Source organism: Peromyscus eremicus, unplaced genomic scaffold (assembly GCF_949786415.1).
Source record: "Peromyscus eremicus unplaced genomic scaffold, PerEre_H2_v1 PerEre#2#chr22_unloc_1, whole genome shotgun sequence".
NCBI lineage: Eukaryota > Metazoa > Chordata > Mammalia > Rodentia > Cricetidae > Peromyscus > Peromyscus eremicus.
In genome coordinates, this window is record NW_026734286.1 from 11,654,266 (window position 1) to 11,669,210 (window position 14,945).

Consider the following 14,945-nt stretch of genomic DNA (forward strand, 5'->3'; position numbering starts at 1 on the left):
TCCAGCTCCATCAATGGGCCTTTGTTATACCAAGGCCCTGGGCCTCATCTCTGCCTGCCAGCTGGGAGCTGGTATTCCTGAGACCCTGTGGTTCCCAGGGGGACCCCAAAGGCCAGTTCCAGATCATTCTAAATGTCTTGACAAAGGTGTTCCTGTGCCCATCTCACCTCTGAAACTGAGCAGGCTTTCAGGACAGGGGTAAGCATTTACTCCTGAACTGTCCTGGGCTGATGGGCATGCAGCCAATACTCACCAAGCTTTGGTTGTATGGACAAGAACCTGGATGATGTGAGGTATGTCCCCTGGAGTACTGCTCTGGAGGCCAGCCCTCAGTAAGCAACACCCCCTAAACCCTCACTGTGCCCTCTTTTCTGGATGTAAGACCCACAGGCTTAGAGCCCCAGTGACCATCTTGGGGCCCCAGAGGCAAAGAGCATGAGGACTGGGGTTTCACCTGCAGTTGTGTGGGGCGTTGTTTTATGGACAGAACCCCAAGTACGCCATAGGCAGGCTGTGCTGGGAGTGGACATCCTGGGCTTCCCCCTACTAGGACCATGTGCACATTTGTGTAGGCAGGGCTGACTCTGCCTTGGCGAGGTCATATCCTGTTTTTCTAAGGGATCCACAAGGAGAAATGAGGCACCTAGGCATATCCAGTTCAGGTGAGCACCACAGCTATCCCAGCCATTTGCTTGGTTCTGGGGGCACAGGTCTTACCAGGGGACTCAAGTGCTACGCCCTCTGGTGGCTCTTGGAAGTCAGGATCTTTCCCATTTTACCTGTGGTCTTCCAAAAGGTCTGCCAGCCCGTGAGATACCCTGCTTCCCCTGACCACCACCACTCTGGGATGTACTATGCTGGAACCAAAGCTGACTGTAGAGCCAAACTATGCAATAACAGCACCCCACATACACACCTGCCCCAACCCCAGCCCCAAACTTCATGCATGGAAGCCAGCTTGGCTTGAAGCTGCCTGCTGCCTCTCCCATAACCCAGCACACTTCCTGGAGGGCGGGTGTGCAACAGTTACGATTAGTACTAGGCCAAAGGGCAGTACAGACCACCAGGGATGGTCAACAGCGCCCTCAAGAGGCCGGCTTTTCTCTGACACCCTAGAGCAGTGTGGTTCCCAACCCTTTGGGTGTCAAAGGCCCTTTTCACGGGGTGGCATATTAGATATCCACACTACGATTCCTAACAGTAACAAAATCAGTAACGAAGCGGCAACGATAGTAATGTCATGGCTGGAGGTCCCCACAGCATGAGGAGCTGTACTGAAGGGTCCCAGCACTAGGAAGGCTGAGAACCAGTGCTCTAGGGATCCCACTCCTCACTGTCTCCATGCCAAGCCCTACTAGTCACACCATCCCCAGTCAGTGATCAACACTCGCTCTCGGAACCACATACAGCAAGCACACACATGGCGGGGTAGGTCTTTATTTGTGGGGTCCCAGCAGGCCCAGCCATGTTGCCCATGGTGGGGATGGGCAGTCCCATACAGGGGAGCAGGTGGTGACCCCCCCTCCACCAAGAAGTCAGAGCTAGTCCTGGCCTCTCCCTCCTGACCAAGGACAAGACCCCACTCCCCCACTCCACAGGGTTGTAGTGACAAGCTTAAAAAAGGGAGGGGAAAAAAACCAAACAGAACCCCCTAAGGAACGGATTCTCTGCATAGAAACCTCGTTTAGTTTAAACTAGAATCGGGGGTGCTGTGGGCGGCTTGCTTCTTCCAGGTGGGCTTTCTGCACAGTGAGGCTCTGTCTTCATCCAGATTGGGGCAGGAGGTCGGGGGGGGGGGGGGGGGGACGACAGATGGGAATGGAGTGGAGGTGGAAGCTGGGCTGCGGTCAGGCGTCCCCAACCCCGCCTGCTCCACCATTCAGGTGGCGTTCCTCTGGCGTACGTTCTTGTCCTTGTCGTTCAGGTGATGCCCGCTGCCCTTCCTGAGGACACAAAAAGGCTCAGCACTGAGGGGCACAGGGCTGGCCTCACCCCACCAGAGAGAGTCTGCAATCTGGCCATTGTTCCAACAGCAGCCACTCCCCTTTCCTGAACCCACCAAGGCCTGTGAAAGATGGATGCGCCCCCCGCCCCCATTTCTACAGGACAACAGCAGCTCCCCAGGGCCCACAGTGAGCTGGACTTACAGTGGGGCAGCACCAGGGTCATCCTCTGTGATGACGAGCAGCCACATGAAAGAGAGAGGGCAAGTGTCAGCATCCACTAGGCTCTTCCAGCTGCGGCCCCTCTCTCAGTGTGGCTGGCTTGAACCTTGCCCCACAATGCCACCCTCAAGGTGCCGCACAGGTGTCATGCATGCAGTGATCAGCACATGGTGAGGCCAACACACCCCACACCCCAGGCTCGCCATGCAGTCCGCAGCTGGAGGCCCCCACAGCCCCAAGCCCACACAGCTGCCTGAGCCACAGGGGAGAGCTCACCACAGAGGACACCAGCTTGTGGCCAAGTGAAGGAGGAGAGAGGAATGAGCTATGAGCAGACTGCATTCTCCCTCAGGCTGACAGCGAGGGGCGCCCCACCCACTCACCCAGACCCAGGGATGCTCACCGTCCAGGGACTGGTCGGGCTTCCGTCGCTTCTCATAAATGAAGATGATAGTGACCAACACCAGGACCTCAGCCACGATGCCCAGGAAGGGCCAGAGGGCGGCCAGACGGCTTCGCACACGCAGTGTCATCCTCTCCTGGACAGTGCCTTGGGAGTTGGTGGCGTTACACATGTAGGTGCCAGGGTCGCTATTTATGTCCAGGTTGCTGATGGTCAGCTCAGATCTCTCCGGTGTGGATATCACGAGGTACTTGCTCTCAGAGCCATTGGTGATCACCTGGCGAAGAGGGGATCGTCACGATCTGCCACGGCCTTCCCTCCCGTTCCAGGAGTCCCACAACATCCTCCACGGCCCGGTTTTGTCCCTGCCATCCCTGAAGCCTCATGTCCCTAAAGTCCCCCATCCCCTTCTGTGACACTCCCCATCCCTGAAGTCCTGTCTCCATTACAGCCCTCCTTAGTCCTAGAGCCCCAGGCCCCTTATGCTGCTGCCGTGTCCAGAACCCCATGTTCCCACGTAGCCCTCACCTGGTCCCCAGAGTCAGAGGCCTTAAACCAGGTCCACTGAATGACAGGAGGGTGGGAGTCAGACTTGCAGACCAGTCTCACGTTCTCCCCCTCACTGGAATGCTCTGACTTCTTCCCGACCTTGATCCGGGGTGGTCCTGTGAGAATGAGGTGACAGCCTGGTACCCAAGCTTGCAAACTGCCCCTGGCCGCACACAGCCACCTCCTGGACACCAGCTTACCTTCCACCAAGATGCTGCTCCTCCCCACGGGCTCAGGAAGGAAGATGCAGGAATACTCTCCAGCGCTGTCGTCTGTGTCCACCCTGCAGGGGGCAGAGCGATGGCGTAAGGAGCCCGTAAGGATGGCGGCGGCCACCTCCCCATGCAGGCTGTGGAGACCACAGGGTCTCGGCTTCTCATGCTACACAACGAGGCCACGTGACCCGTCTAGAGCTGTGTGGAGCCCGAGCACAACCATGTGTTTTGGGGGATGGCGTCATGATGGCGCCCCGAGAACCATGGACTCACGAGTACTGCATCTGCAGGTCAGGCAGCGTGTCCTCCTGCAGTACCTTGCCGCCTCTCATCCAGCGGTGGCCAAGGATGTCGACGGCGGCACTGCTGTTCAGAGTGCACGTGAAGTGTGTCTTGGAGCCGTCTTTGCTGATGGAGGTTGAGACGGTGCCCGCTAAGAGGCCACAGGGACAAAGAGTCAGCACAGTGTGTAAGGGGCTCGACCCACAGCCTGCCTCGTGGCCCGATAAGGGCCGCTTTTGGAATCACAGTGGCTGACACTCTGCAGCCCCGGACTCCTTCCAAGGCAAGCTAATGTCCAATTAGAAAGCCACTTCCAAGGTAAGACACTCGGCTGCCCAAGTCTCGTCTGCTGCTCCCACAGCTATGTGTTTCAGGGGGAGCACCAGGCCCAACTCCCCACATAACAAAGCCGTGTGGGTGCCTCTCATTTCCTTCACTCAGAACTGGAAACTAAGCCCCCAGAAGGTTCTGGAGAGCCTGTCACCTGGCTGGACCGCTCGGCTTGCAGTGGACAGTCAGAGCGAACACTTGGGCAGCAGCCCCCACCCCAACCAGACACACAGGCAGGGGAGGCTGCGAGCCAGGAGGGCAGGTACACAGAGAGCAGGATGGAGGTCAGGGTGGAATACGACAGACCACAGGCCTGGGATGGGAGCCGAGGACCCACCTGCAGGAGGGCAGGGCCAGTCAGCACCCAGCAAGGTGACACGGATGGGTGTCTGGCCCACCCATGTCCCCAGGGAGGCCTCAACTGGTGGCGGGGCAGAGCGGCATCTGGTTCTACGAGTGGGAGCCAGGGCTGGGTGGCACAAGAGGAGAACAGAGGACAGGTGCCCTGGCCACTCACGTTCAAGGACCACCACGCTTGCTTGGGCACGGACCCACTTGACCCTGGGTGGGCGGGTCAGGTGGTTGCGGTCAGGGTCACTGCTGGCCCGGCACTCGTAGGTGCCCGTGTCCTCTGCGGCGAGCCCATCCACAGACAGTGTGCTGGCCGCATGCTGGCGGTAGGTGGCGTGGATGTGGACTCGGTCTAGCCAGGCGCCATCCCAGAGCTGGGAGCAGCTGTCGTTGGGGTCATTCCCTTCAAACCACCACTGGATCTCAGGGACGGGGCTGCCCACGGCCTCACAGTGCAGCACCACGCTGCCCCCCGCCCACTGCTCCTGAGACAGCGGCGCCTTGAGGAAGCCAGCTAGGGGAGAGGGTTAGCACCCATTACTACCAGGGAGGGGAGACAGGAAGAAGGCCAACCACAGGGCCTGCCTGCCACATGGCCTGGTCTGAGGCAAACTCAACAAACTCCAGCTCCCTTCTGCTTGTGGGGAGAAGCAGGAGGTTAGGTGGAAAAACAGAAGCCCAGGGGCTGAGCAAAGGTGGTTGCCACCAAGCCTGAAGTCCTGAGTTTGATCCTCAAGACCCAGGGACCTGTGGACGGGCAACCAACCAGCCAACCAACACACACACACACCCCATAAATGTAATTTTAAAAAAGACAGAAGACAGCCGGGCGGTGGTGGCGCACGCCTTTAATCCCAGCACTCGGGAGGCAGAGGCAGGCGGATCTCTGTGAGTTCGAGGCCAGCCTGGGCTACCAAGCGAGTTCCAGGAAAGGCGCCAAAACTACACAGAGAAACCCTGTCTCGAGAAAAAAAAAAAACAAAAAACAAAAAAACAAACAAAAAAAAAGACAGAAGACAGAACAGGAGCCAGGTGTTGTGGCTCACCTGTAATTCCCCGACTTGGGAGATGTAGGCAGGAGGACTGCCAGGAGTTCCAGGCCAGAGGATTAAAGTTGTCTCCAAAATGAAAGAGTAATTAAGATAGGGCTTTTCAGCATTACGCAGGGGCCTGTATGCCTGCCTCAAACACACGTCCCAGGGGAAGGAAGGCAGGCCCTTGCATGCCTACACAAGGCATGGGTGTGTCTGAAGGCACAAGTGTATGGATTTGGGCCCTGAGGCCCTGTACTGGGCGGTGGGGACCAAGATAGGCACCTGCCACCTAGGTGGCCCCAAGGTCCCTGGGGAAGAGACGACACAGTTAGCAGCTTTGGTGGAGAGATGGCTTCCTAATAACCTACATTCCAGAGTTGAGATCTCCCAGACCGTCCAACCTGCAGCTCCAGGCGAGTGGGTGTGGCAAGTCAGGGCGGGAGAGGGCACAGCCTGGCTCCCTTGGTTCACTTCTCTGCCCACCGCTCCAGGATGCCTGTATCAACACTTCATCTAGGACTGACGTCAGGAAAGACAGATGCCCCCAGGACCCCAGTCGAGTTTCTGAAGAGACACTATGGGTATCATTCATCTGGGGCATGGCTCCTTGGATCAGGAGCCGAATAGTCGCATGCCAGGCCGTTAGGACCTGCTAGGTGGGCCAGGATCTAGTCTCAGAAACGCAAGGTGCTCTGTGGAACTCTCTGGCATCTGTCAGCGACCTCCCCACCAGAGCCTAAAGACAGCTGGGGTACAGGTGTCTGGAAAGGTACCATCTACACTACTTAGGGGTGACCAATAACCCGGATCCCAACCTCAGGAGCCTCTACAAGGGCCTTTGGAAAGTCAAGCTGGGAGTCTGGCCACGTGACCTGCAGCCCACAGCTTCCAGCCATCACCTCGGTCTAAAAACAGCGCCCTCCTCCCTGCCCACTCACAGCCGGGCGGGAGCAGGGCCAGACTGGGCCATGGGTAAACAAGCCAGCACCACGGGGTGTAGGGAGGGGGCACTGCTCTGGAGGGCAGCCCACACCCAGCCTCCCGCGACCCAGCGCTGACCCAGCTAGCGGCCTGCCACCTCTTCCACCATGCACTGTCACCTGAGGTATTCGGGTTAAATCAGACCTGGGTGGCCGCTGGCAAAGCAGCTCTTCAGGCTGTGTGAAACTGGAGTGTGGAGAGCTTACACCAGCCTCTAAGAGGTCCCAGTGTCAAACCCCAGCCTCACACAACCAGGAAAACAAAACAGGAATGCCCGTGCCACACAGGCCCTCTGAGCAGGGCCCGCCCCGGGGCACTTCCCTCCCCTCCGTGTGGTGGACAGTGAACACGGCACACTGTACACTGAACTTAGCCCTGCCCAGGCTGTTCGGCTGTTCCCAGGAAGGGCTGAGACCTGCCCGCAAGCTACATTTTGTGCTTGGCCCCTGGGCATTGCAAAGGTCTGCTTAACCCAGGCAGGAAGGCACTGGGCCTGCGCCCAGGCAGAGTGGGAGACTCCTGCCAGGCTCCTCATCTGGGACAGGGCACTTTATCAGCTGCATCCACCTTGCCGGGGGCAGCTGTCCACACCCGAGAGCCAGCCTCATGGGGGCACCTCAAGATGTTTTGATGATGAGGAAGAGGGACTGGTAAAGTGGGTCAGGATTAACCCGGGGACTGCCGCCAGGCACAGCCCCTCCCGAATCGACTGCCAAAGAACCCCACTCTCCAGTAGAGCTCAGGTTCTGCCCTGTGCCTGCTCTGTCTGGAGTAGGTAGGAGAGCAGCCCATGCGCTCCAGGCCTGCTCCACTGCCCTCTACACTCAACCTTGCCATGACCTTGAACACCAGCCTTCCCCACCTGGACCTCAGTTTCCCCTTTGAGCCCCAATCTGGCAAAAACCCAAGGTTAGAATGGGCCAGACTCCAGGGTGGGGGCAAGCTGGGTGTTGGGCCTGCCACCGGAAATCTCATCAAGAATGATAATCCCCCAAGTCCTGGAGCCTGTGAACCAGGGCCATTCACAGGCACTCACTCCCAGGGGAATCCTAGATCAGGTGAGCCCCCCTACAGCTTTGATTCCAGCCCAGGGGACACCTCCATCTCCTCCAGAGGCAAGAACACTGGCCATTGCCAAGGAGCAGGGATGACGGATACAGCCCCTGTGGGCAACGGCAAGCCTGGCAGCTCACTCCAATGAGGACAGGGACAGCTGGGGACACCTGAAGAGCTACCTAATTGGGACTCTTCCAAACTTAGGGACAGGAACTCCCCACCCAACCTCCATATAATGATACCAGGGCAACAGATTCTACCCAGCCCCAGTCCTCCAAGCCCAGGATACATTATCCCCAGGCACTTCTGTACCCCAAGAATCCACAGGGTCTCCCCCAACCCGGTTTTCCGAGACAGAGTTTCTCTGTGTAGCCCTGGCTGTCCTGGAACTCACTCTGTAGACCAGGCTGTCCTGGAACTCACAGAGATCCGCCTGCCTCTGCCTCCCAAGTGCTGGGATTAAAGGCACGCACCACCACTGCCCGGCTTCTCACCCCCTTTCTAATCCACATCTTCCAATACTCAAGGACATTACTTACAGGCAATGCCACCCCCACCCCATGGACAGCAACTCTTATTCTTCCAGGTTCCCAAACAGTGCTGCAGTCCTCCACTCACTAAGTAGAAACATCAACATAGCACCTTCCTCCACCCCATCCCCTACATCAGGACCACTGTGCACAAGACACACACACCCCCAGCTGTTTCCCAACCTCTCCTCCTGGGTGGAGATACCAAATTATTGGTGTTTTGGTTTCCATTACCCTCACATCACCACAACTTCAACGACACTGCACCCCAAATCCCCAGAATTACCTCACTGCCACTCACAAACCCAAACTTGGAGACTTCACCTCTAGGCACTTCTGTACCCCAAATCCCCTGGATTACTTCCCTGCCTGGTCCCCAAGTTTGGACACACTGAAATGGTAGCTTCTTCCACTCCAACTTCCCCAAACCTTTCAGGAAAGGCTGCCTCTCATCCATCCTCATCCTCCCCAGGTGTGGACACCAAGGTAGCAGATCTAACTCCCAAATTAGGGGCTGTCACTCCTATCCTGTTTCTTGAGTGGGGACACCACGATTGCAGTTCCTTCCGCTCCCAGGTCTCCCAAACTCGGGGTCATCTCCTGACATGTTCCCTAGGTGGGGCCCTCCCCACGGTGGCAGCTTCCTCAGCCTCCAGGTCTCCCCAAATCTGGAGGAAGCCACCGGCAGCACGCCGCCCCCCACCCCAAGTCCCACAACTCTCTCCCAGATGTCGTGCAGTTCCCTCCTGCACGAGATCACTGCCCAGCCCCGTCTTTCACGTGGGGAACTATCAGCGTGGTGACTCCTTTCGTCCTCGTGCCCCTGGGTCCCTAAACCAAGAGGAGGTCAATCTCCAGGGTCGCCTCCCAGCCCTGTCGCCCAGGTGTTAACCCCGAGACAGCAGCTCCGTCCACGACCACTCAAACGCAGAGGTGTCGTCCCAGGGCCTTACTGTGCCTCCCAGCCTCAGGGTCACCTCCACCCACACCTTCCCCAGCTCCCCCAAACCGAGGCCAATTGCAGTCGCTACTGTCTCCGCAAACCCCCAGGGTCACCTCCCAGCCCTGTTCCGGGAGTGGGGGCAGTCAGGCAGCGGCCCCATCTCCAGCTGCCCCGAATCTGGGGTCATTCCACTCACTCCTGTACTCCAGATCCTCTGGGTTACCTCCCAGCCCATGCCCAGGCGGGGACGGCTGCAAGGTGGCGGCCCCCTCCACCCCCGGGCCCCCCAACCTCAGGACGTCTCCCGTAGATGTGTCTCTCCAGGGCCGCGTCCCCGGGGTCACCTCCCTGCACCCTGCCGCCCGGCCCGGGTCGGGGGTCAACTCGAGGGTCACCCGCAGCCAGTTACTCCTCCCCGAGTACGGAACCCAAGCTGTGGCTCCCCAGACTACCGGATCCCGCGAACCTGGGGTTCCCCGAGGCCCGTGCCCCAGCCCCGGGTCTTACCCGCCGCGCAGGCGCCTTGGCCGCCCAGGAGCGCGAAGCTCAGAGCCAGCAGCAGCGCCGCCGCCATGTCGCCTCCTCCGAGCGCGGCCCCTCAGCGGCTCTATAAGAAGGACGGGAGGGCGGGGCGCCCGCACGCGCGTCAGCCCGCACGCAAGCCCGCCGCCCGCCCGCCCGCACGCACGCACGCACGCACGCGGCGTCGCGGGGCGGGGCGCCCGGCGCTACAGCGAGAAGGCACGTACCCAGCCCCGGCCGCTGGGGCCCACGCTGCGGAAGCCCGGCGGGCGGAGGGAGCGCTGGCACGTGACCACGCAGGCCACACCCGCTGCGGGGTGGGGCCTGCATCCCGGACGGTCCCGGGTGGACTCAGATTTTTCTTTTTGGATGGTTTTTTTGAGACAGGGTCTCTCCACATGGCCTTGGCTGTTCCAGAACTCACAGAGATCCGCCTGCCTCTGCCTCCCGAGTGCTGGGAGGGAAGGCGTGCGCCGCCACGCTCCGATCTCCTTTTCATTAAAAAAAAAATTACATTTGAGCCGGGCGGTGGTGGCGCACGCCTTTAGTCCCAGCACTCAGAGGCAGGCGGATCTCTGTGAGTTGAGCCCAGCCTGGTCTACAGGGTCCCAGGACAGCCGTGGTGGTTACGCAGAGAAACCCCATCTCAAAAATTAAAACAAAATTTAAAAATCAAAACAAAAAAAAAACAAAACAAAAACGTACTGTGGGTCTTACTTGCTCTGAAGTCTGAGGATCGCTTGCTTACACTGGAGTTCAAGATCAGCTAGGCAACCCAGACCCAGTTCCCCATCCAAATAAAAGTGGGAGGTGGGAGTAACCAGGGGGTTGGCAGCAGCCTCAGGGGTCAGCAGCTCCTTGGAGGGTATGCACACCCTGCCAGGAGCTTCGGGAATGGCCAGGAAGGACAGCCATGGGCAGGGTGATAGGACGGACAGAGCCTGTGTCAGAGGGGCCAGGGCTCCAGGGTAAATCGCTCTGAGCCTCGTGACCCACTTACACCCAGCCGCAGCAGCCTCTCAGAGGCTTGGGGGCCTCTGAACTGCCCAGAATCCCCAAAGCCTTCCTGGAGAGGGCCTTCCAAGCTACGTGCAGAACGAGGGCCAGGGCAGGGGAGCTGCCAGCTGGCATCAAAGGGCCTTAGGGTCAAAACAAACAAGGCTGGGCCGCCCGCGTGGGGAATTCCTAACCCCCTGCATGTTCGGGCCTCTGGGAAACTTCAGGTTGGCTGAAGCCGGGGCCTGTTTACACAGTGAAGCCCAGCCCCTCCCAGGCTTTCTAGAATCCTCCTTGACCCTACATAGCCTGCAGCCTCCTGAAGTCCTTTCATCCGACCCAGCCCCTCGCAGGGTCCCAGGCCCAGCTGACCCTCCATGGCCTGTAGACTTCTGAGAAGTCCTTTCGCCTGACTGACCTAGCCACCTGACCTCCCAAGACCAGTTTCTAGAACTGCCTAGATTAGCAGATAAAAATGTGGAAAGCCGTCAGGAATGGTGGTACATGCCTGTCATTCCAGCACCCGGACGGGAAGCCAGAGAATCAGGAGTTCAGGGCTCCTAGGCTACACAGCCAGTTTGAGGCCATCCTGGGCTATAGGAGCCCCTGTCACAAACAAAACCAAAAAACACGCACTGAAGAAAAGGGAGAGGGGGGTGGAGAGATGACTCAGCTGTTCAAGAGTACTGATTGCTCTTCCAGAAGACCCAGGTTTTATCTCCCGCACCCACATGGCGGCCTACAGACATCTGTAGCTCCAGTTCAGGGCATCTGATGCCTGCTTCTGGCCTCCTCAGACTCCAGGCCCGCAAGTGGTACACAAACATTCATATAGGCAAATACCTGTACACCTAAACTGAAATGAAATTTAAAAAAAAAGAAGAAGAAAATAACCAACCACAAACCAATCCATGAAATTTGAATGCCATAATTTTAAAATTTAGATTTTTTTTTTTTTTAAGTTTTTCGAGACAGGCTTTCTCCATGTAGTTTTGGTGCCTGTCCTGGATCTCGCTCTGTAGACCAGGCTGGCCTCAAACTCACAGAGATCCTCCTGCCTCTGCCTCCCGAGTACTGGGATTAAAAGTGTGCATCACCACCACCTAGCTAAAACTCAGCTAAGCCCAAATTTAATTTCATTTTATTTGTTTTTTGCTGTGCTGGATATGGAATCCACACACTCAAGTGTCCAGCCCCACACACCCCAGTCCCTAACTAGGTCTCTGTAACTGACAAAAAGAGTCATAGCAGAACCAGGTAAAGCCACAGGAAGAGGCTGGGGGGAGAGGCCTCAAGGCCCTGGAGAGCCAGAGTCCCTGAGTCTGGGACAGGAAGGAAGGACCCTCCCCGGCACCACCTACATGACCAGGGTCCGGGACTCTGGCTGCAGATGTGAGCACAGCCAGTTCTTTTTGACTTGCCCACCTGGGGAGGACTCTTTTGTGGAGCCAGCCCAGCCCATAGGAAGACTTTCCGCTTGCCTGTGCTCTGGGTGCTGGCAGCAATCTGGCTCTCCCAGTTCCCTCAGTCTACTGAGATATAGCTGTAACATACACATTTGTTGTTTCGTTTGGCTGCTTTTATTTTTAACTTTTTTTTTTTTTTTTTTTTTTTTTTGGTTTTTCGAGACAGGGTTTCTCTGTGTAGCCCAGGCTGTCCTAGAACTCGCTCTGTAGCCCAGGCTGGCCTCAAACTCGCAGAAATCCGCCTGCCTCTGCCTCCCGAGTGCTGGGATTAAAGGCATGCGCCACCACCGACAAGCTTTTTTGGTTTTTTTGAGACAGGGTTTCTCTGTGTAGTTTTGAAACCTGTCCTGGATCTCTCTTTGTAGACCAGGCTGGCCTTGAACTCAAGAGATCCACCTGCCTCAGCCTCCTGAGTGCTGGGATTAAATCTCTGCGAGTTCGAGGCCAGCCTGGGTTACAGAGTGAGTTCTAGGACAGGCACAAAGCTACACAGAGAAACCCTGTCTTGAAAAACAAAAACAAGACTGTTTAGATTTTTTTTAGGGTTTGTTGTTGTTAGTGGTGGTGGTTTTTTGAGACAGAATTTTTCTGTGTATCCCTGACTGTCCTGGAAATCCCTCTGTAGACCAGGCTGGCCTCAAACTCACAGAAATCCGCCTGCCTCTGCCTCCCGAGTGCTGGGGTCAAAGGCTTGCGCCACCACATTACACAATTTATTCTAGATTTTTATTTTAATTATTTGTATTAGTGTGTATTCACGTATAAATGAGGTTTATTTAGTTTTATTTCATGTGTATGTGCGTTTGCCCGCACAATCTGTGCCCCGCATGGGTACAGTTCCCAGCCCTGCCAGAAGAGGACACTGGATTCCGTGGAACTCAAGTTACAGCGGGTTGTAAGCTGCCTTGTGAGTCCTGGGAATTGAACCCAAGTCCTCTCTGAGAGCAACAAGAGCTCTTAACCACTGAGCCACCTCTCCAGACCTCTTTTCTTTTCCTTTTGTCTCAGGCTCCTCTGTTTCCATGCGGGCCTAAAACTCAGGACCCTCCTGTCAAATGCAGAGGTGACATGGGGAGGTCTGGCTGAGGTGACCCCCATACTCTCAGGCATTGGAATGCTTGGCCTGGCTTGGGGAGGTGGAGGAGGTGCAACCTTGCTGGAGGAAGTATGTCCCCGTGGGTCGGCGGGCGTTGAGATGAAAAGTCTCACCCCGTTTCTGTTCGCTCTCTCTGCTCTGTGCTTGTGGTTCACTATGTGAGCTCTTCCGTGTCTGTTCGACACCTAGTCCACGCTGCCCCACCCTCGGAACCGTAAGCCCAAATAAACTTTCTTCCATAACTTGCCTTGGTCTTGGTGTTTTATTTATCAGGGCAACAGAAAAGTAGCAACACAGCAGGCGTGCTCACCATACCGGCTGCACGCGAGCTGCGAATCCTGAGGCCAGGTCTTCTGTGTCCCGTGCTCGCTGCTCACGGCCTCTGTGTGGCTCTGGGACGCAGCTAGCTGTGGTATGGTGGTCTCCCACTTGGCTCTTCACGGTGTGATGTTTCCGGAACCCTGTCGTACCTCCCAGGCCCGGCCTTAGCCACCCGGGCACTCAGCCTGGCGGTTCCCACCCTGCTGTATGTAGGGATCTGCTGAGGAGCTGTGTCTGGTGTCCAGCATGGGCCAGCCAGTGCTGTCCTGGGGGGAACTGGGTGTGCTGGTACATGTTTGTCATCCTAGCACTCGGGAAGCTGAAGCAGGGGGATCACTGCAAGCTGGAGAGCAGACTAGGCAACAGAGTACAATCTTGCCTCAAGAGGTTGGGGAGGAAGAGAGAGAGAGGAGAGAAAACCACATGGGTCTCCACTGCCCAGGTGGGGCGAGCACTCCAGCCTGCATATTGTTCACAGAGGGTGTCCCGCTCTTTGTAAGCCCCGGGCCTCCTGCTCTTCACGCCATCAGGGGACTAGACGAAGGGACAGCTGAGAAGGCTTGGACAGCATCAGTAAACATCTTGCCTGCCACGTACAGGCCAGGCCCCTCTGATCTGTGTCCAGTTGGAGCTGCCCCAGAACCCCGCTAGGAGACTGAGAGCAGAGAGGAAGTCCAGCCGGCCGTGAGCATTCAGGCTGGTGGCTGAGGCCCAGCTGGCCACTTCCTTTTTTAGGCTTTACCAATCTTGCTAGAGGGACAGTCAGGGACAGAGGCCACCATGTCCATGGGAAGGGGCCATGGATGAGTGTTTGAGGGTTTATGGGTAAAAGCTTCAATGATTTTTTTTTTGTTTGTTTGTTTGTTTTTCGAGACAGGGTTTCTCTGTGTAGATTTGCACCTTTCCTGGAACTCACTTGGTTCCAGAGGCTGGCCTCGAACTCACAGAATTAAAGGCGTGCACCACCACTGCCCGGCTTTTTTTTTTTTTTTTTTTTTTTATTAAGTTTATCAAGACCAGGTTTCTCTACGTAGCTCTGGCTGTCCTGGAACTTGCTCTGTAGATCAGGCTGGCCTTGAACTCAGGGATCTGCCTGCCTCTCCTTCCTGAGTGATGGGATTAAAGGAGTGTGTTCACACCTCCTGGCTTAGCCCCAAAGATGTCAACCAGCAGAAGAAAACTTAGAGTGAGCTGGGGAGACTGCTAAATTTGTAAAAGCCTGCTGCACAGACATAAAGATCTGTGTTCCAGTCTGCACAGGAAGCCTGAAGTGGTGTCCAGGGCTTGTAATCCCAGTGCTGGAAGGGAGGGATAGGCAAATCTCCGGGAATCACTGGACAGCAGGCTAGCTAATTCAGTGAGTCCCAGGTCCCAGTAAGAGACCCTGTCTCAGACAAACACAAACAAGCTGGGTATGGAGGCGCACGCCTTTGATCCCAGCACTCTGGAGGCAGAAGCAGGTGGATCTCTGAGTTGGAGATCTCTAAGCCTGGTTGGTCCACAGGGAGAGTTCCAGGACAGCCAGGGCTACATAGAGAAACTTTCTCAAAACAACAAAACAACAAAATTGAAACGGTTTTTGTTGATGCCTAAGGTTAGCATGCACATGCCCAACCCCAGGTTTCATGGCTGTTTGGGAGGAAGGGTCAGAAGTAGCACAAATGTCCCTGGAAGATGAGGCCAGCCCCCAAGGTGGCTCGCACTT

The 14,945-nt window shown here is 56.7% G+C and overlaps 1 protein-coding gene across 1 annotated transcript; it reads right to left on the reverse strand.

Moving 5' to 3' along the window:
• Positions 1–1,808: 1,808 nt before the first annotated feature.
• Bsg (basigin (Ok blood group)) lies at positions 1,809–9,481 on the reverse strand. Its single transcript, XM_059251980.1, has 7 exons — positions 9,347–9,481; positions 3,606–3,765; positions 3,318–3,400; positions 3,097–3,233; positions 2,569–2,845; positions 2,148–2,172; positions 1,809–1,943 (listed from the first exon to the last, which is right to left on the reverse strand). Exons 1-7 carry the CDS (start codon positions 9,411–9,413, stop codon positions 1,880–1,882), a joined length of 813 nt encoding a protein of 270 aa, XP_059107963.1. The 5' UTR covers positions 9,414–9,481; the 3' UTR covers positions 1,809–1,879.
• Positions 9,482–14,945: the final 5,464 nt, after the last annotated feature.

Coding starts and splice junctions, on each gene's coding strand:
- Bsg (XM_059251980.1), bottom strand. CDS start 9,413: ATGGCGGCGGCGCTGCTGCTGGCTCTGAGCTTCGCGCTCCTGGGCGGC. Junction 3,401..3,605: donor GACCTGCAGATGCAGTACTC/GTGAGTCCATGG, acceptor TGCCCCCTGCAG/GGTGGACACAGACGACAGCG. Junction 2,846..3,096: donor CCTCTGACTCTGGGGACCAG/GTGAGGGCTACG, acceptor CCTCTTCGCCAG/GTGATCACCAATGGCTCTGA.